This window comes from Poecilia mexicana, unplaced genomic scaffold, assembly GCF_051168715.1.
Source record: "Poecilia mexicana isolate PSO_F unplaced genomic scaffold, ASM5116871v1 scaffold_13, whole genome shotgun sequence".
Classification (NCBI taxonomy): Eukaryota; Metazoa; Chordata; class Actinopteri; order Cyprinodontiformes; family Poeciliidae; genus Poecilia; species Poecilia mexicana.
Genome location: NW_028263382.1, coordinates 16814015 through 16835353, shown reverse-complemented (window position 1 = coordinate 16835353; position 21339 = coordinate 16814015). Strand labels below are relative to the sequence as shown.

General features: G+C 43.9%; 2 protein-coding genes across 3 annotated transcripts in view; one reads left to right on the top strand and one right to left on the bottom strand.

Annotated features, from left to right (window-relative positions):
• The window catches only part of ssh2a (slingshot protein phosphatase 2a), a 28450-nt gene extending 16094 nt beyond the window's left edge, over nt 1-12356 (top strand). For both annotated transcript variants that reach the window (XM_015013360.2, XM_015013359.2), the window contains 13 exons: nt 1933-2045; nt 2822-2886; nt 3240-3361; nt 3584-3649; nt 3805-3870; nt 4209-4403; nt 6745-6838; nt 7120-7248; nt 7509-7555; nt 7872-8018; nt 8089-8289; nt 8756-9635; nt 10448-12356. In XM_015013360.2, the coding sequence (XP_014868846.2) occupies nt 1933-2045; nt 2822-2886; nt 3240-3361; nt 3584-3649; nt 3805-3870; nt 4209-4403; nt 6745-6838; nt 7120-7248; nt 7509-7555; nt 7872-8018; nt 8089-8289; nt 8756-9635; nt 10448-11851 (3529 nt within the window). In that variant the 3' untranslated portion in view covers nt 11852-12356. The remainder of the gene's footprint in view (nt 1-1932; nt 2046-2821; nt 2887-3239; nt 3362-3583; nt 3650-3804; nt 3871-4208; nt 4404-6744; nt 6839-7119; nt 7249-7508; nt 7556-7871; nt 8019-8088; nt 8290-8755; nt 9636-10447) is intronic.
• Nucleotides 12357-13684: 1328 nt separating this feature from the next.
• ankrd13b (ankyrin repeat domain 13B) overlaps nt 13685-21339 on the bottom strand; it is a 46654-nt gene continuing 38999 nt past the window's right edge. Inside the window, exons 14-17 of the mRNA XM_088012118.1 lie at nt 20394-20557; nt 17634-17710; nt 16690-16807; nt 13685-15233 (exon numbers count right to left, since the gene is read on the bottom strand). Coding sequence (XP_087868244.1) covers nt 16744-16807; nt 17634-17710; nt 20394-20557 — 305 coding nt within the window. The 3' untranslated portion in view covers nt 13685-15233; nt 16690-16743. The remainder of the gene's footprint in view (nt 15234-16689; nt 16808-17633; nt 17711-20393; nt 20558-21339) is intronic.

The following is a 21339-nucleotide window of genomic DNA, read 5'->3' as shown; positions in this document are numbered from 1 at the left end:
TACGTTTCGCTTTCCCTGTTTCTTTCTGCAGGTGTAAAAGCGTATGTATGCGTCTCCATGGGATATTTTCAGAGAGAGCAGGAGTATTGCATTACAAATGACATTGCCCCGTAACCCAGTTTATGCGCGGCCGACGCCAAGTACAGTACATTAGTCAGGAGCGGGACCGCAGCGGGAGATAATACAGTAGGGGCAGGAAAAGGACGGAAGATAAAAAGTGGGACAAACTTGCAGGAAGTAAAGGAAAATATGTGAGAGAGAAGAGGGAGAGGAAACAGCTGGGTCAAGGGTGGGTGGGTTATGGGAAATGAGCTCAGCACAAAGCTGTGGTTTTGTTTTCGCTCCCATGTGTCTGTTGTCTCCAGATTATCACCAAACTCAGGAAGGTTTACTGGATGGAAGAGAAATGAAGTGGAATTGACTACATCACCATTCTTATTTAACATTTTTTTTAAAGTGACATAAACCTGACCGCTTGAATGTGGTTCATTGAGTGCATCATCGCAGCCAAAGGCTAAATGCTTTATTCATCACTGTGGTTTACCGTCACATAAATCCTTCTAAACACGTCACAAGAAGCACGCCAAATATCTTTACTTGATGTCGTCACCTGCAGCCGATGACACCTGCTGAATTGCGCTTTACGCATGTGTGGTCTCATTAGTTCCTACACCCGGAGGCTACGAAACCAATGTTTTTTTTAATTTTTTTATTCCAAGTGGAACCGGTCTGTCTGCTCCATGAATCAGATTGTGCTCATGGTACAGTAGCAAGTAGTACGGAGAGAGAGCTGCAGGGTAAACTCTAATTGCATTTGATGTGTTGAAAATGTCGTCATCGCTGGTTGAGTCGCTAGAATATTCAGCAAATAACTGGAAAGGAAGTCCGTTTCTAGTCAAAACAAGTTTATTTGTGTTGCACATTTCAGCAACAAGACAGTTCCAAGTGCTTTACATCATAAAACCATAATACAGTTACAATTATGAAACAAGAAATTGACGTTGCATTTTGTCCAAAATCATCAAGTTTCTGTAGAAACGATGACAGTTTAGCTGGTTAGCGTGGACGAGGCTGCTCGAGTATCTGTGCATAGAATCAGAACGGCAGCTTCTTGTTATGGAATCCGTTTGAAACTCCAAAGAAGTCTATATTGTAAAGACGGTTCCATCCATCACTTTCTCTGAGGTAAAGCTAGAATGCCAGGAATGCTGCGTCTGCCGGCCAGATTGCAACGCCTTACTCCACATCTCTAATGCAGGATTGTTGGTCCCGTATATACCGTAAGCACGAAAAGGCCTGTTTTATAGGTGTTATGGGGTGACTCATGCATTCCCAACATGCTGTTTTAAGTTTAGTGTAAAACCCTGACCTCACTCCATGATGTGTCCTTCTCAGCGAAGTGACCTCAGTCACACTTAATAAGATTAGAGAAGAACCAAGCCCGTTTTCATTCAGGCCCGCTCTTATCTTGTGGAGGAGGAGCTCTCTCTCTTGCACCATCTTCCCTCTTGGACCCCTGCTCTCCTCCCAGTCTTCCTCCCCGTCCCTCCCTACTGGCAGCTGTTAGCGCCGTTAGACTCTGTCAGTGTAATCCAGCTGTGCGGAGGAGCAGGGAACATTGTGTTCTGAGTTCACGTTGGGGCTCGGGTCTTGTTTTGCCAGCATCGGCGTGACGATGCTGGGGTTTTGGGAGGCACGGCCCACAGGGCTGAATGGCGCATTGTCACCCGTGACAAAACCGGCCCTATTACCGGTCCAAAGCCCACGCTTGTGTCTTTTTGTGAAGCGAGGGACTGCATGTGCAGAGGATTACAAACATGGTGATCTTTAATGGTCACTTAAGTTCCACCTCAGATTTGTAATGTGATTAGATCGAGTGGCGTTTCAGCTTCCTGTCTGCGTCTCATTTTTCTTCGTTCTGTTCTGTTCCAGCATCAGTGAGAGTTTCCTCACAGTGAAAGGTGCAGCCCTCTTCCTCCCCAGGGGGAAAAGCCCCACGTCCAACTCTGCACCTCGTATCAGCCAGCGCAGGAACAAGCATACGGGTACAGACTTGTGCGCACACACACACACACACACACACACACACACACACACATCTCCAACACACACACGAAACACAGCTGCAGTTTCTTCAGATAACTGAACTCATTTGAAAGAGTTTACTTTCAAATATTTTCTGCTAGTTGTGTGTGGCAGGGTTCATAGGTGTGCTTGAAATCCTTGAAAATACTTGAATTTCAATTAGATGTTTTCAAGGTTTGGAAAGTTCTTGATTTCTGTATAAGGTCCTTGTAAGTGCTTGATATTCAAGCTGCACAGTCTTGTAATAAAGTGCAGCCTAATGTTTGGTTTTAACTTTAAACAGCGTTTTACAAACTTGGTCTTTTTAATTAGATATTTTTGTACCCCTAATAAAAATGCATATTTCTCCTCACTGTCTGAAGTTGAGTCAGACTAAATTCTTCTTGCTTTAGGTTTTCAAATTTAAATTTGTGTAAAATTAATTAAATTATTTTTTTAATTAATATAATTTTAATAATTTCCAACAGTGTTTCTATTTGCTAAAAGCTAGAAAACAAAATACTTTTTAAGAGATCTTTTGTAACTTTATTTGTATATTGTGTTTAAGCATTTAAATAGTTTCTGCCTAGAAATAGACTAATATGGAGGAGACTCTCTTATGAATTCCTTCCTCAGAGGAATGACACATTGCCATGGGTTTTATGTTTCTCTTTGTTTTCTAATCCTTGGATTAGCATCCAAAATAAACTGAAACCAAAGCTAATTGTCTAAAACTTTCTTTTTCTCCATCCTGCAGGCGACCTCCAGAAACATCTTCAGACCATGTTCACTGTGCTGCGGCCTGAGGACACCATCCGACTGGTCAGTAACACGCCACCTCAAACCACCTCAAAACCAAACATCCTGGCACTGCAGCAGGCTGACAGTACGATCAGTCACAGCGTACGTCAGTGTCGGGTTTCACTTCTTTGTTGGCTGCCATAAAGAACTGAAACTTGGCTTTGGGTGTAAACCAAACGTAAGAAAAGACAATGCTTGGAGAAAAGAGGGGTAGTACATCTACTCGTCCTTCACACTGCAGCGGGGGATTAAAAGATGGCACAAACCTTATAGTGAAGTTTACAATGCGCCTCTAAGCCAGTGCTGTGTATGAAATCAAAACAAAACAAGTCGTTTCTCACGTCTTGGTTACTGTTTTCCATCTGTCCTTGCAGGCAGTGCGTCTGGAGAGCGCCTACCCTCAGGTGACCCGCTACATGGTGGTGGTCTCCACCAACGGCAGGCAGGATACAGAGGAGAGCATCGTGCTCGGCATAGACTTCATCTCCTCGGATAGGTCAGCACCATGGCAACAGTATACCACTATGGTTTTAGTGTTAGGACAACAGCTCAGCAGAGACTTCAGCTCGTTTCGAGGGTGCAGCTCTGTTTTCCATCCCTCTGTGCTTCTTTACATTGGACTTTCCTCCTGTACCCATAAAGCACCAGTTTTCAGTCATAAATGTTTCTGCTGCCCATCATACTAACCAGTGATGTGTTTATTGATGTCTCCCTGCAGCTGCTGCACGGTGGGGCTGGTTTTACCTCTGTGGAGCGACACTCTGATTCACTTGGACGGAGACGGGTAAGTCGCCACACCTACGCCATGCTTCCTGTCGCTGCCACCCCCCCATACCCACTGACTGCTAAGGACTGTGTTTTAACTTGCAGGTCTTACTTGAAGCTCTTCTGCTTACACGGCGTCTTGTCTTATAATCTGTTAATTCTGTGTCTCTGCAGAGGCTTTAGTGTGTCAACGGTGAACAGGGTTCATGTCTTCAAGCCGGTGTCGGTCCAAGCCATGTGGTGAGTAACTTCTGTCTTTAGAACACACTGTGCTGCCCTTTTTGACTTTGACCTGCTTCAGTTTTCTTTCTTATCTTCCTTCTTCTTTTTGGTCTTGCTGTTTCTCAGTTTTCCGCTCCTCTCTCGTACACATGCCAGTGCAGACTCCTCATTTCCTCATTTTGTTATCCCTCTGCTCTTCCTTCTTACTTCAACATCCTCTCATTGAACCCCAGCTCAGCACAGCACAGACATGTCTCCAGACAAAGCTTTGATCATTCTTCTGGTGTCGGAACATTAAACATTTGTACTCCGTCTTCAGGCTCATGGGGAAATCTTCCTCTTTTTGTTGCCGCCAGGTCCGCCCTGCAGTCGCTGCACAAAGCCTGCGAGGTGGCTCGCTGCCACAACTATTACCCAGGGAGCCTGTTCCTGACCTGGGTCAGCTACTACCAGAGCAGAGTCTCTTCCAGCCAGTTTTGTGTCAACGAATGGAACGCCATGCAGGATGTCGAGTCGCACCGTGCCAACTCCCCCATCCTCTTCACAGACCTGTGAGTGGAACAGAAGCATAAACTCTGAAATCTGAAATAGATTCACAGAAACAAAAAGTTTTTTTTTTTCTCTTAGTGAACTATATTATACGTAGAGTTTTACAGAAGTGTTTATGTAGCTTGAATATTTTGTGAATTTGTCAAATTGCAACTGACAGAAAAACAGTTAAGTGGAAGCTCTGGAGGAGCTGCAGAGATTCCACAGCTCAGGTGTGAGAATCTGATGACAGTTCATTGATTAATTGCATAAAAAATGTGCAGATTTTCCATTTAACCACATAGGAATCAGAATGCCTTATTGTTATTGTACCGAAGGACAACAACAATCACTTACTTTATTAGCCATTATAATTAAGATTGATATGTGGAAAACTCATTTCTTTCCGTTTGACTTAAAATCAGTACTGTGTCGGGGTGATCTTCTCATCTTTTGGATTAAGTGATTAGTTGGATAGCAAAAGGTATTTAATAAGAGTTTGTCTGAACCAGGTGATGCTAAAACTGTCAATGAGTTCTGTGTTGAACATATTTACATTTTGAATGCAAAATGTAAATATTTACACAATTTTTTTTCACAATCCTTTCATCACAATTAATCACTAAAAGCTCACTAATTGAGTGAGCTTTTAATTTAATGCATGCCACACTTTTTTAGGAAAAAAGGATTCATGTTAGTTTAGCACATAAAATTCTATTAAACTAAGTTCTGGTTATAATACAATAAAACGTAGAAAAATTTATGGACACTCTGTAATGTAGGAGTTTCCTCTGTGAACTTATGAAATACGCAGTATTTCATAAGTTCCCAAAGTGTGGGAGCTATCATTAGAGCGGCGGTGTGAACTCTGACCCCGACACGTGTAAATGCATTTCAGAGGCACTTTTTAGGAGAACATGATTAGGCTTCAAGGAAAGACGGGGGAGTTTCTCTGTAGCTGGCCAGTAGATTATGCTTTTCTGACAGGTGGAGAGTTCTGATCTTCATTATGCCTGATACTGGCCATAAAACTGTTTTCTAAAGAAAGAAACCTTAGGAAGTCAAGGAATGATGCCCCATGTCTTTTGCTAACAGCAGGGAATTTCCCGTCCGAGCTGCTGGAGTCACACGCCCGGTCACCGAGTCGCAGCGTCTCTCTCAGCTCACAGACCCTCAAGTGTTGAAAATAGCTGAGCCATTCGCTGGCTCGATTTACTTTTGGAAAAAATGAAATCCAGACGGAGCCCCTGGAAGGTAGACGGGGAACGGACGGAGGCAGGTGGCAGGCTGAGTTTAATGAGTTTGGCTATTTACTTTCAAACCTGACAATAAAAAAAGTGTGTGTTTACCACCTGCCTGACCAGAAACACTCGACGCCCTTTGCCCTTGGCAAAGGCGTGCTTGCCCTTGAATGATCTTATCGTTCATGTCACACGTGCAGTTTATGAGTCTCTGTCGGATCATTTTTATTTATTTATGTTTTCCATACGGAGGCGGCTGCCAATGCTCCACGGGCTGCCAGTGTTTGTTGACACATCAGCTGGTTTCCCGGTAAAATCCGGGGAGGTTTGTTTTTGTCTTCGACACGCAGGTTTTACTGTTATTACCTGGAGGCCTCTTATCTAGCTTCAGTTCAAGGAAGCAGTATAAAATTTCCACACTTCAATAGAACCACTCCTTGTATCGTCACTTACTGGACACACACTCTGACTGGGTTTGTTTTTGTTCCTCACACCGTTTCCATGCTCAGCTAATAGCCAGACACTGTTGGAACCTCTGCAGGCATGTCAGGGCTTGTTCAGAGGTTAAAGTTTCACTGGATGTTTGTCGCTTTAGCTTTATTTCTTGATAAGCTTACTTGTATATTTGTGATTCTTGCACACTCACATACACTGTTGTATGGTATGTTAAATGAGGAATTCATACTCAAGAAGTTAAAGCAAAGCAAAAAGGAAAACATAAGAGGAAGCACACATATATGAGCTGACCTCTCCAGAGACGTAATTAGGCCACTTGTTGGTATCATCAGCGCGGTGTCCAGAGGCTAAACGCGTCTCCTGGCAGAGCTTACAGAAACAGAAGCATACGTTCTCAACAAGACGACTTTGTTTTGGATTTGCCGGCGGGTCGCGCTCCCCTGATTGTCTGTTCCTTCTGCAGTTTCTGAGAATAGGACAAAGTGGTGATTCTCTTTCGGGACAACGGGCCTCTTTATGTCCGTGAAAATAAATGAATGAACAAGCAGAAGGCAGTGGGTCACTGCCGTGACCCAGAAGGTGGATCTCTTTCTGTGTGTTTTTTTTTTTTTTGTTTGTTTGTTTTTTCTTTGGTGGTTTAACATAAGGATTTGCATGATGTGTGCAGGCCTACAGAGAGGGAACGCATAGAGAGGCTGATAAAGATGCGCCTGAGAGAAATCATGATGCAGAAAGACCTGGAGAACGTCACCAGCAAGGAGGTAGGAAAGCTTTAGGTTTTAGCTGCAGAATTTATTTACCTGACTACAATAATGTCACCTTTTGTTAATAATCTCATCTGATGTTTGCACTAGATTTTATTTGTAGGAATCAAAGAATTTGGGACAAAAAAAAAAAGAAAAACTATGGATAATTTTTCCTCCACATCTCCTTTATGCATTACTTTGTCTTTAAATAAAAATGGCATGCATTAAAGACCAAGTTTAGCTTAAATATCATCTCCTAACAGTGGCTTTATTGTTTTTATTTGTATTTTTCCCAGATCCGAACAGAGCTGGAGATGCAGATGGCGTGCAACCTGAGGGAGTTTAAGGAGTTCATAGACAACGAGATGATTGTCATCCTGGGACAGATGGACAGTCCTACGGAAATCTTTGATCACGTCTTCCTGGTGAGATTTCAGAAGCCTTGATGAATACTGGACTTTAATCCAGGTTACAAGACTTGACACTTTGTACTGGGATGTGTTATTCAAGATCCACTCTGACTGAAAAAGGTTGAAATAGTGTATCAAGTTTTATATGAATCCCCTGATATTAGGTAAAACAATAACTACTAGCTACAGAAACTCGACCAGAGGAACATGTGGGAACCTGATTATTCCGTACAGTCTTGCTGGGAACTGACGGATCCGATTCTATGTTTCTGCAGGGCTCTGAGTGGAACGCCTCCAACCTGGAGGAGCTGCAGAACAGTGGGTAAGAGACTGGTCTCTTTCTAACCTAATTCAGGCGTCCTACAACTGTAATTAGTCGAGGAAAAACACACATTGTCACTCAATTTTAATAACTGAAGAGAGAAAATTTTCTGGAGCAAATGAGCAAATCCACAGCAGTAATTAAATCTATGAGAGCAGCAAACTCTTAAGTGCGTCTCTTTGAAGAGCTTTGCTTCAAATGTTTTGTTTCCGTATTAAACAGACCGGTTCATTCGATAGGCGCTTTTGGTGTTTTTTTTTATTTTTTTATTTCTTGGGTTTAAATCGATCGTCCTCTCCGTCTCTCTTTAACGTAGCGTGCGCTACATCCTGAACGTGACCAGGGAAATCGACAACTTTTTCCCGGGAATGTTTGAATACCACAACATCAGAGTTTATGACGAGGAGGCCACCAACCTGCTGGAATACTGGAACGACACGTACAAGTTCATCACCAAAGCCAAGTAGGGATCCGGACAAGTTGACACATAAGCGTGCGGTAGGGTGGGTCTCTAAAGCTGCTTCTGACCACAGGAAAGCTGGGGCCAAGTGTCTGGTGCACTGTAAGATGGGCGTGAGCCGCTCTGCCTCCACGGTCATCGCCTACGCCATGAAGGAGTACGGCTGGGATCTGGACACGGCCTTTGACTACGTGAAGGAGAGACGCACCGTCACCAAGCCCAACCCGTCCTTCATGAAGCAGCTGGAGGAGTATCAGGGAATCCTGCTGGCCAGGTAGTCATTACACCGTCCAAACCTTCGCTCTGTCGTTTATTCATCCATCGAGACATTTTTCCATAAGTGAAATAATCTATCAATAGAATAAGAACTTTTTCGTCAATATTATGGAATTATTGACTCAAAATCAGCGCATATATCTTGTTGAAAAGTTACTTGTGAGTTATATCATTTCAAGTGGACTAGAAGCAGACCAAAAATACTTCATAGGATTTTGGGGTTTTGCAGTGCAATTTATTGTCTTTTTTTTTTTTTTTTCTTCATTTCTGTTGGGACAGAATGAATGAAATTTGTCTTAAATTTCATTCATAATAGTTTTTAAAAAGTCTTAAATGTGAGCTGGTGAAGCCTCCAGAAACCCTGTCATCATGTTTACTTTTCTTTCCTGCGTCCGTCCATCCTCTTGCTTCTATATTTCTACTCTAAACACTGATCAACTCTTGTTTGTGTTTTTCCTCCAAAGCAAACAGAGGCACAACAAGCTGTGGCGTTCCCACTCTGACAGCGACCTATCAGATCGCCCCGACTCCATGTGCAAGCCTTCGTCTCCCATGCTGCGCCGCGCCGACTCTCACAACAACAACACCACCTCCTCCCCCTCCTTGCATCATTTCCTGGGCGTGGCTGTCCTGCAGGCCCTCGGCGCCGAACCCAGCGCCAAATCCCGAAGCTCCGATCTGCACGCGCTATCCAACGGCATCGGGGAGTCGCCGCTCCAGGAGGGACCCCGGCTTCCTCTTCCCAGACCCCGAGCAGCCACTGTCATTCCGGAGGAGAAGCTGGACAGCTGGGCGAGCATTGCCGTTACCGTGCCGGCGGCTCTGCCGCATCCTCCGCCTTCACTCCACATCTTGCCTCCGACCCCTGAGCTCCACCGCCGAGCTCCGTCCACCCTCCAGTCTGATTCAGAAAAATGCAAACCGGTCGAGCCATCCCTCAGCTTCCCGGGGACCCACAGCTCAGAGGAAATCTCTGCTCTCAATCGGGGTTCCGGCGACGACTCTGACGCACTCCAGGAATCTCCGTCAGACTCCAGCGGCGAACAGACCCCGCTCTGTCCTGCCACCGCCGCCACCGCCCACCCTCTACCTCTCACTCTGAGCGACGACAACAACAACCCCAGCGAACCGCTAACAGGAAGCTCCTCGGACAGTTCGCCCAATCACAGCCCTTCTGACGGCTCGTCCAATCACAGCTCTGACAGCATCGATTTCTTCAGTGCCAGGGAGAAGTTTGTGGGTTTGGCTCAGGAACCGGAGCAGCTGCAGCAGAGGCTGGCCTCGGCGCAGGAGGGGGATGCACAGGTCAAAGGTGAAGAGGAGCCGGAGGACGGGAGAAGTCAGGTGGGGAGCGTTCTGTCTTTAAACAAAATGTCCCTATTTATAAATATTATGTTCATGAGAATCAACCATTTTATTAAGAGGTGGGTGTGTGTGAGACTGTAAATATTCCATGCAAATCATACATTAGTGTGTGTCAGATATTTCTACATTTGGATTTCATGATGACTCGGCAGCAGAGAAAAGTCAGTACCCGTTCCTGTTCCCTCTGCTTCCCTGCAGCCTCGGCTCAGCTGGTTGTTCCAGTTGACTTTTTACTGCTCTGTTTTCGTAAACGCAATCCTGACTGCCTGAAGCCGGTCGGAGCCTCATGAGGCAGCGCTTAGCACAGCGACACCTGCTGGAAAGCAGAGGAACAGTCAACACTAACCTGTCAGTAAATTACAATCATAATCGTGTTGTTGGCTGTAAATCTGCTTTATTTTTAGCTGGATCACATCAGAGGTGTTTATTACCCTATCTTTCATAAGAGTTGAACTTTATCACATTTTGTCATGAAACATTGACATTTTTTTATTTTTTTATTTGTCACCCATTCCACTGGCGCTGTACTCCTGCCTTGCTCTTTAGTTCACTTCCTGCTTTCTGAGCGGCCTGCGGTCTGTTTGTATTTGAACCGCGCCAGAGTTCACTTCATCCAAAACGAGACCGAGGTTTTTAGACGAACCAAATGGCAGCTGACTTCAGTTTTGTCACTGGATTTTATTTGGGAGTATCAGAGAAAAGGGGAACTGAAAACAAATGTAATTGGGAGAAATGTTGACATTTTGCCTGCAGTGGAACTGAAGCGTTTTCTTCTCTTTCTGTCTCTGCAGTCCGAGGACGGCTCTGACCAAACCCGTCTCTATCACCATGACAACGGGATATCAGTCCGCCATATTGTCATTGAGATTGAAGCCATATCGCACTCAGCCTTTCCTCCTTCATCCTCAACATCATCCTCATCATCATCACTCCCTTCATCCTCTCTCAGCTCCCAGCCCGTCCAGCAGGACCACCAGGCGGAACCTGAACCCCCACTGCTCCCGCTCAGCTCCTCGCCTCCGTCCTCTCCATCCTGGTTGCCAGGCGACCGGCAGGCGGGGTCGGTTCGCCGCGCCACCAAGCAGCTGGAGCAGAAGCTGAGGCTGGAGCTGGAGCAGGCGGTGGCCCAGCGCTCGCCGCTGCATTCGCCCGGCGCCGAGCCACCTCCACTCCGGCCGGCGCCGAGCTCCCTGACCCCAGAGCTTCCTCCTCTGCTGGACTCCCTGGACCTAGCGGAGCAGACACTCACTCAGGAAGAGAACATGGCCAAAGAAGCAAAGGAGCTCAACGGCTGTCCTGACACGCACATCGGCCGAGTTCCTGCTGACATCATGCTGACATCATCACTGACCTCCACCGCTGAGTTACAATCATCTCTACATACCTCAGCCCGGTCCAGCAGGCTGGACCATCCGAACAGCCAAAGCACACAGCGTCCAGCCGCTTTGAACCTGGATGGCGTGACGGCGGAGGAGACTGAGACGGATGGCTGTCCTCAGGACGGCTGTCCTCAGGACGGCTGTCCTCAGGACGGCTGTGGACGGCGGTGTGGACCGGGCTGCGACGCCCAGAGCAGGCTGACCAGGAGCAGCCGGGAGTTGGATCGCATCCAGCGGACACTGCGAGAGCTGCAGGCGTTCCTGCAGGACGGAGTGGGACAGGATGGACTAACGGACATGATGGACACCAAATTGGGACGTCCCAGAGGTTCTGAGGCAGCGAGACAGCGGCGGAAAGAGAAAGCAGAGAGCAGGGGTCTCGGTGCGCCGCCCAGCTGGCAGAGGACCCTGGAGCTGGAGGCCCGCATGCGGCAGGCGGGCCTCACGCCGCCGTCCCTCATGAAGAGATCGGCGTCTCTGGCCAAGCTGGACTGTCTGGAGCTGTCCGCCAACGACCTCTGCGACCTGGACCTGACACCGCCCTCCTCCTCATCTTCGTCGTCCTGCCAGGACTCGTCCCACCCAGACGACACCTGGAAGAAGCAGAAAGTTCTCTCTCTCAATCCGTCCCCCGCTGACTCGCCTTCGCCCCCGTCCCACTCGTCCTCCTCCAGAGACAGCGAGGGGGCGGAGACAGACGGACTCAGCAGCGGTGCGTCTCCGTCCTCTCAGCAGGGGAGGGGGCACTCGTCAAGACGCCACAAAGCATCTGCAGAGCGACGACGGGCCGTCGCTCTGCTCTACAACACCATGTGACCTCCTGGAGCGAGTGTGTGTGAATGAGGAGTGTGTGTGTGGGGTGTGTGAGGTAGAAATGATGCATGCAAACCACTGGATGATTTAACTGGAGCACAGTAATATTATATGAATGTGCAAACTAAAACTGAAGAAGTGCAAATTTTGCACTCTGTCATGTTTGTTTATGTCTGTTTTTTTTAAACGAGAGTCTGTTTTCAGTGTGAGACCCTCGCCGCTGGGTCAAAGTTTGTAAAACTGCAACCGGAGCGGCTTTTTTTCACAACATGCACTTTACCACATTGGTGATTTTTGTGTCTTTTATTTGAAATCCGTTTCTTGCGCTGGGAAAGCTTGTTTTGCACTGTTCTCAGTAGACTTGTCTCTGGTTTTGGACTTGCCTTTACTCAGATTTTTAATTAAACCAGGACAAAGCTGACATGTTTGTTTTTCTCTTTTCTTTTAATTCAGTGCCTTTTTTAAAGAAAAAAAATAAAAATACTTCTTTTATGTAAAAAAAAAAAAAGATTTTGTATATTTTTCATCTCCTGTCCTAATACAGAATCTCCAATAACTTCTAAAGAAAATTAGGTGAACGCAGTGCATCAGCACCCCCTGCTGGTCAAGGTGACATGCAGCATTAGAAAAGAAAAATTAAACTGCTGTAAATACAGGATAAAATGTTGTTGGATTCTTGACATTTAACACAGACCTGGGCAGTTCAACCTTTTCTCCTAGCTGACTTTCTCTGCTTGTTATTTTTACAAGCAGACACACACCACTCTGGTGGTGTGTCTTTGAACACACCACCAGAGTCTCTACTGGGAATGGATGAGCACAGCTTATTTCAGGCTGACATTTCCCCCACTGCTTCATGTGGGTAATTAAACACTCAGAAGTAGGCCACCAGGGGCACTGCTGAGATACGCTCTGACAAAACAAACCTCACATTAAAAGACTTAAAAAAGTCATTAAAATCAGATAACTGTGGCAAAGAATCTGACATTTTCTACAAAGGTTTGATTGTTGAAAGTACTGGGTGAAAAAACTGGAAAAGTTGGATTAAATGAATCATGATGAGGGTTTCCTAGGATATTGTCCTTATCAATAAAGGACCTGAGAGCTTTTAGCTTTCTCTGGATGTCGGAATTCAAAATCGCCTGACCCTAATCTGCATCTAACATTACAAGCACACAGGGAAACATGGCTTCCTTGACATGACATTACTGAAAGCGTTCAGGGATGTGGAAAATGTCAGTAAAACGTCGAGACTTGAGGTCATTGGAGGAGGCGGTGCATGAGACTATCGTCGTTTCTCTGCGTACCGATGCGCTCGGCTTTTCTACTTAACAGGCAGGCATCTTGTTTTATTCTGGTGACTTTTTACAAATTCAATTCACACCCCAGCGTGTGCACGACGCTGAGGTTATCCACAAAGTGAAATGGCTGCTGATTCACTCCATGTTGCCTTTTTCCTGCGCTGAGTGGTGATTCTTGGAGGGTTTTACAGTCTCTAAGCTCTCCTCTTTTTTTCTTCTTCTTCTTCTTGTCAAGCCTAAAATAACTACAGTCAAAGCCCCCCTCGGATCCGGCTGAGGCGCCGGGAATCCGTGTCACAGGGAAGATGATGGAGGTGGCAGCTGCTAAAAACAGATCAGCTCCGTCTTTTGCTGACTGACTGCTGCTTTGCCTATCTCGTGAGAAATGAAGCGCTTTTATCGCCGTCATTTTGACCGAGAGAAACCTGGAAAACTTGGGGAAGGGTGGAGGGATTTGGAGCATTTCAAAGCTTGCCTAGAAGTCAGAGATTGTTTTTTTTTTTTTTTTTTTTAAACATTCACTCACAGGCTCCAGTTCCAAAAGGTGTTTCTTTATTTGGATCATCAGAATCCGCTTTGCAGGGTACATCTTGAAAACGTTTCGATGCATTGGTGTTCAACAACGACTGTTTTTACAAAGTAAAAAAAAAAAAAATCCTTTTAACATTTTAACACAAAGATGTACTGTAATTAGAGACAGGAGGAGATCATTTTGTGCTGATATTGTAGTGGTAAACATTAGTTTCAGAGAAATGATCTTAAAAAAAGTCCTCTGTATTCCCTTGCATTTTGATTGGCTCGTAACTCACAACGTTTGGATTGGCCTGAGCCTTGCAACATAAAGTTACTTACAATTATTTGCAAACATTCATTTATTTTTGGAGCCTTTTTTTTTGTTTGTTTGTTTTTTTAATGTCAGCTCACTTCGTACCATGTCCAGAGCTCCGACTCAGGCTCAGGTCACACAACAAGGAAACCCTCTCATGGGTGCACATCATGCTGAAATATTGTTTATATCAGTTTATACTAGTGAGCGAAGAGAAACACAGAAAAAAAAAAAAGAAAAAAAATCTGTTCTTGTGAGTATAAATTTCTTCCAATAACATATCTAGTCCACAGACAGCTTACAGAACAATAACATTGGTCCTTTATTATTTTCGGTACACTCGTTCTCATACACTGGAGCTGCTGCGCCTCCTGCAGCCACGTCCTACATCTAAAACCTAAACTGGCCCGGCTTTGCTTTGTGATCAAACTCATCAATTAAAAACCACCACTAACAGTCTTATATGTGATCCGCCAGCAAAGCTAAGTACAGTACGTGTTGATTTTATGGAAATTAAAAGCAAGTAAATAAGCGTACCTGCATGTTATTTTTGAACATTTGAAAAAGTTGAGAACTTTCTCGTGGTTTGTTCACATTCATCTCATTACTGACAACACAAGCCTTACTGGTCAATTTTTTTCCCATTTTTTAAGACTGAAATCAAATGGTTCAGTGGCAGAAAGGCTCAAGGTGTGTATGTGTGTGTGTGTTGGTAATGCTGGAGCAGAAACACTACAGAGGGAGCACTGATGACCCCACTGCAAAGAAAACTGGTATTATTGGTTGTAAACTGGCACTGCTCAACAAGGTACCATGTGGTGCCGCTGAGAGGAAAAAAGTGTCCCTCTCCAGCTGCCATCTTCATCACTGAGCGGCTTCAGGGGAAAGGTCTGACGAAGGCGAAGGGAGAAAAAGAGAAGGACTTGATTGTTTCACTGAGGTGATTCAGGCAGTTAGAGTGTGCTTAAAGTTTCCCAGGTGGCCGTTTCTTCCCTCTCGTCCCAACATGTCCTCAGTCCAGACCCTTCCCCACCAACGCCGCCGGCAACGAGGCTCTCACTTCTCCATCAGGGACAGCTGGATGATTCGCTGAAGCTCCTCTTCCTCCTGCCGCCGCCGGAGGTCCGCCTCCTCCTGCTCCCGGGCCGAGATCTCCATGGCGATGCGCAGCTGCTCGTCATAGGTGCAGCTGGGCGGCTGCTTCTTCGAGGGGGTGGAGCAGAGGCTGGAAGCGGGGCGGGGCTTGTGCTGAGGCGTCCTGGGCAACATGGATGGAACAGCGGATCAACATATGGGGACATATTTTGATCAAAGCGCAACAGACTAACTACTATCTTAGAGCAAACTGGCAGAAAAACAACAATGTAGCTAAAATTTTGGCAGGATTAAGTTTAAACTTTGTGATATCAGATGAGAAGTGCTGAAGCAAAGAGAAAATTCATAATTAATAAGTGTCACATATGTATAATGGACATTTAGACAATATATTAGTATTTATCTTTTTTGGTGCGACAACACGAGGCAACAAGCTCCAGGAAGTCAGCAGGACCCCTCAACAACTCATCAGAAGAAGAAACCCAAGAAGAAGAGAGAGATGTAAGCATCACAACCTTTGTGATCGGCTGTCTTACGTTTTAGTCTGGAAATGGGATGGGAAAATTCTGTTATTCTGTTGGTCTGGAACTGGATAAAAGAAATAAAAAATCAGGATTTTTCTACATGAGGTTTCACAAAAATTTGACAAAATCTCAAATGCCACCAAACCAGTAATATGATTCCCATTGCCGAGCCTTCCTTAAGGCTATGCTTTTATTGTCATCAATAAAAATATAATTGTTTTTCATAGTTTTCCTGGCTTGTTTAGTTCATGACTAACATTTCAAATCAGTAGATGCACGGAAATTATTTGATTCGTCACAATTTTACATTTTGATTTGCAGAGTTTTGCCATTAACCTTTAATGAAATGTTGAGGAAAACTACAAAACTGACATCTGATCATCCATTGGAAAGTAAAATAATTTCAATAATCTTAAACAGATTATTGAAATGTTTGCATAAACTATGTGACTGGTTAACTTAATCACTCTGCAATATTATAACTCTATAGCTCCGATAGCCATAATAATGATGATGTAATAGTGGATCAAATGTAGAGTGCCAAACTTTGACATATCCTCAAGTGGGCGGGACATGAAGGGATTTTCTGAAGCCCTACGTTTGCATCCTGTTCAAAATTGTGTTTCTTCAATGAACAGGTGATGACGCCAATTTCAGCATCGTCAGAATCTAAAATCTGATTCATTTTTAAAGCCAGACCGTTAAAAACAGGAGCCAGTGAAAAGAGGTGAGAGTGAAAGCACAGCAGCCTGCGCATTCAGCTCCACACAGGGGCGACAGATAAGGATAACAGACTGAAGTCAACTGCAGGAAACTCTCATCCCTCTCTCACAAACACACTCTCCCAGCAGCGCTGTGCAGATAGGAGATGAGAGAAGAATAGCAGGATGGATAAGATAATAGAAAAGGGGAGGAGAGCAGCAGAATACAGGATGTGAGTCAAGGATGGAAGGAAGGAGCTGCAGTGGGGAGGAAAGCACACAATGGTGCCTCGGAAGATAGTGAGGAAAAACAAAACGCGACAGAGGAGAGGATGTGAGATGCGGGGGAACGGCAGGATATTTCGCCGTCGCGCTGACAGACGTGGAGATTTACATTGTTTTTGTTGAAGGATTTCGGCTTTTTTGAAGATGAAAGCTTCTGTCCTGTTCATTTTCTATTATTCAGCCAGGCTTTGATTTGACTTCTGCCACTCCTTTTATGTGAGGGATTGCTGAAAGACATAGATGTTGATGGTGTTGAATTTTATGACATTTGAGAACCACAAAACCGAAGCATATTGAAAATATTAGATCGGAGTAAATAACAATAGCCTGCCTGTTTTTTTTTTTTTTGTTTTTTTTTTTACAAATGTCTGTATCACAAAGAGAGTCTGTGACGCCGCGTCTCTCTAAAACACACACAGCAGCCCATATACAGGTGAAGCGCTGTGAAATAGTATGTACAGAGCATTTAAACAGCAAATAATGATGATGATGTCAAAAAGAGATGAAGAAAGATGTGCAATTTAAAAAAAAAAAGTTCCTCTAAGGTTACAGTTTAACATCCCAGTCATGACTTGTTTCAAAAGTCTTTCTTTTTTTCCTCTCAGCTACTTCATCCCTTTTGGATTTTGTTTTTCTTCAACTACCAAGTAGATTATTAAGTTTTCAACAAACCATTATCCTTTACTCAGCCTTGCCCTCACTGTTTCAGTAAGTAGAAGGTTGCTCTCTGTTCAGCTCCAGGCCTTCCAGCTTTACTGTCATTTTGGTTCTGGACTCTGGTCTGTCTCTCTTTTTCTACCCTCTCTCTCCTCTTTCAATCCTCATATTAACCATCCTTCTCTGGTCCCAGCAGAACTACTTCCCATTTTTGCAAATTTTAGTTCTTTGAGTCTCTGCGTTTTTTTTTTTTTTTTAAAAAGGCGCTTGATTTGTCTCATGTTATACTGTCAGAACATAGTGGCAGTTTGAAATATTCATAAAATGAATATTGCTTATAAAAGTTATACTGCAGTTTTAAAAAAATAAAAGCGAGTCTTTTTTTTTTTTTCTTACTTCTCTACACGACTTGGGTCACAGGACAGGGGGTGTGCTCCTGGCTTGCTATTGGTCAGCGCTTCCCAGATAGTCACCTAGAAACAAAGAGGAGGCAGAGCAGGAAGTCAGAGAGCGGATGCTGTGGACGAAGAAATGGAGGGATTTCTGGAGAGGGTGAATTCTTCCTGTGGGCATTTTTCCAATCAATCCCCACTAAAGCACCATGCACACACAACATATACATATACACCCCCCCCCCCCCCCACACACACACACACACACACACACACACACACACACACACACACACAAAGCATAAAGGCAGCCAGCTGGCTTGATTTTGACTCATAAACTGAGAGTAAACTAGATCAATCCTGCCTCTAGTTCTTTGGTACACACACTATTAATGAACCGCAGGATGTGGCAAATTTAACCCTTAGTTAAAAACAAACTTTGCTGCTGCAAATCAAAATAACTCTTCATGAGCTCATCTTAAAGTAAGCACTGCGGTTTAAAACTCATTTTCCTAGTGTGGAAAAATGTACACAAACTCCACATAAAAGACGGAAGCATCGTCCCGTCTTAATATTCCAGCTGTTATTAAAGGACTGATTTGTGGACAGGGACTGTGACGTCTCTGAAAGCGCGGCACCAAACCTCCGCTGTTCAAACGTTCTCTCATCCTCTCAGCTTTGTTTCTCACCTAAAGAAACACATCAGAGGATGTTCTCTGACCTGTCTCCCTGAGACTATTTATATCCCAGACTGCACCCCGGAAGGAGCAGGATCTTCAGGATTTAAGCACAGGCCTTATCCTGAGGCAGCTGGAAATATAAAGCCTCTTGGTTCCACACCGCAAAGGCAATTTATGTTGCTTATTGATTTCACTTCACTGTGATTGTCTGTATTTTGAAACCGACTGCTATTTGTGTACTCAACCACGCACAGATATTGGGGGTCTTCATTGACTTATTGTTGAATTTATTCCTGTGATTTTAAGATGGGGAAACAATGTCTGTCATGACTGATTGTCTGCTATCAGCCTGCAGATACATACAATACCTCAACCGTGTTATTTTTCCCACACATACAGCAGAGGTTATATTTTTAAATAATGTGATTTGATGTTGATGTCATGTGAGGCTGACACAGATTCAGTAAAAAAAAAACTAAAAGAAGTGACCAAAACGTAAAAGTGAACCTAAAATTCAGTTCTTCAAATTCAATTTCATCTGAAGCCTATTTATATTTTAGGTGTTATTTGATCTTTTCTAATGCTAATCAGCTGCTATGAGTTGTGGGAATAATAAAATAAAAACACCCAGTTAAACATTACAGCGGTCCTATTTATTTCAGAGGAAATAATAGTCCAAGATGATGAGCAAAAGCTTACAGAAGATCAAATCATAACCAACATAACACAGCTTCTCCAATATGTTGCCACCACGAGCGACACAATGTTAAAAATTCAAATTCCAGCTGTTCTAAAATTTCAGTTTCTGTGAGAAAGTAGAGAATTTACCATCCCTCTTTCTGTCAAACAGTTTTAGCGGAAAGTCGGTTTTGTTTATCTAAAATTCAGCTTGTTACGTAAATGAATGAATCTCACAAATATGAGTCTGCCAAATTTTACATTTCAAATAACTTTGCACCCATAGTGATTATTTATCGGTTATAAATTACATATAGACATTGTTTCGATGGCTCAAATGCATCAGGTTGATCAATGTTTGCATATGTCGAGACATTTGTAGAAATACATCTAAAAAAATTAGAATATGGTGAAAAGTTCATTATTTTCTGTCACTCACATTAAAAAGTGAAACGCATATTATATAGATTTACTACACACAAAGTAGAATTAACACATGGCAGGGCTACAGAAGGCAGTTTTCCAACCCCAAGGAGGCAGCAGAACAGACATGGCCATCAGGGTGCGCTGTTTTGTTTGATACGTCAGGAAAATCATTGTAATACTGTTCAGGAGAAATGACTTCCACCCTTAAACATCAAACAAGTAATTTATGACACTGCATAGTTTTTGACCATGTTTTTTTACAGGGATAATTTGCTCATGCATTAAAAAATATTTCTTCAGCCTGACACTTTAACTCCATGGTATACTTTCTTACTGTTGCTGCTGCCTTCTTTGAACACGGCGATAATAGTATTTATTTAATTTCTATGCCCTCCCTTGGCTTCGAACAACGAAAGTACGTCAAGTTGTGCCACTTGTACATTTTATAAGCCTATGGCAGAGACAAAATGGAAAGATTTGTGGTTCTTAAAGCGATGGTGAGTAAGGGGACAGAGTTGGAGATAAGCAAAAAATAAAAAAAAGATTCAAGTATGACCATAATTATTTACAGTTAGGATTTTTATGGACTGGATCTGAAGTGGCTCCACTGCCACAGTGTTGTCTGCAAAGCTCCATTAGTTTTTTTTTTTGTTTTTTTGTTTTTTTACAGGAGGCTAAATGAACTGCAGTCACAGCAAAATATAGCTCATACTCTTAACAGTAAAAGACATCATATAGTTAAAACAGGTAAACCCCACAACATCAGTGAAACTGATAAATTTACAGAAGAAGCAATGAATCAGCATAAATAATCACTATGGGTGCAAAGTTATTTGAAATGTAAAATTTGACAAAAAAAAAAAAAAAAAAAAATATACAAGCACTAAATTTGATATAGAAGAATGTAATATGGGATAGCTAAAGACATATTCCTTCCAGCGTTACCGCCAGAAAGCTGAAGGGATTCACAGCGGGATCACCTGATCATATTCGGATCCGGCCTCCAGCAGACTCTGCTGTATAGCAAACTGCAGCAGGTCTTCTTCCTCCTCCCTCATGCTGTCTCTCTGTTTGCCTCCTAGCATGGTGTATCCAGGCGGAGGCTCAAACACACACGGGGGAATCTCTCCTGCTCGGCACGACACTGTTCCACAAGACGAGAGTGGGGGAAGGGGGAGGGGAGCAGAGGTCATGAGATGAGCGGGAATGTTATCTGGCTTTAAAAGGACACTGAAGCAGAACAACAGGAAAAGGAAAAACAGAGGAATATGTTCCTAAGCCAAACATGGAGAGATCAAAAGTTAATAAAGGTTGGAGCATTTGTTTTCTTCCGGCACATCACGGGACAACTGCTAACTCGGAGCGTTTTCATACGAGGATCCGTGTGAGACGATAACATCGGGGATTCTCCAAGAGCCGCCGTCAAATTAATTATTCCGCTGCCCGGCACAGATGCAGATTTTACACGGTGCTGATGAGGTTCTGATTAAATAAACGCAGGACATGATCCAGCAGCACAAAGCACAAGCCTGTCCGGTAAAATCGAGTGGTGAAAAGAGCTCACATCTTCCTCATCAGTTACACTTCGTCCTGCAAATAGCTCCAGTCCAGGAGGCTCCGGAGGAGGATGCAAGAGAGATGAAAGACTCCATCGTTAACTTTTGCAAAAGTATTCATAGCCTTACATTTTTTCACAGTTTATTACTCGGAGGTCTTGCTGTATTTTACTGTATATGTATAAGAAACACAAAGTAGGGCATAATTGAGCTAATTCCACCACTTCAGTTCAATTCCCCACAATCCTGCACTTCATCACTACAATTGTCACATGACCAAACAAAATAGCACATGATGAACCTCTTACCATAGCCCTCCAGAAACAAACAGCAACAAGATGGAAATAAATAGTGGCTGTTAAAATCGGCC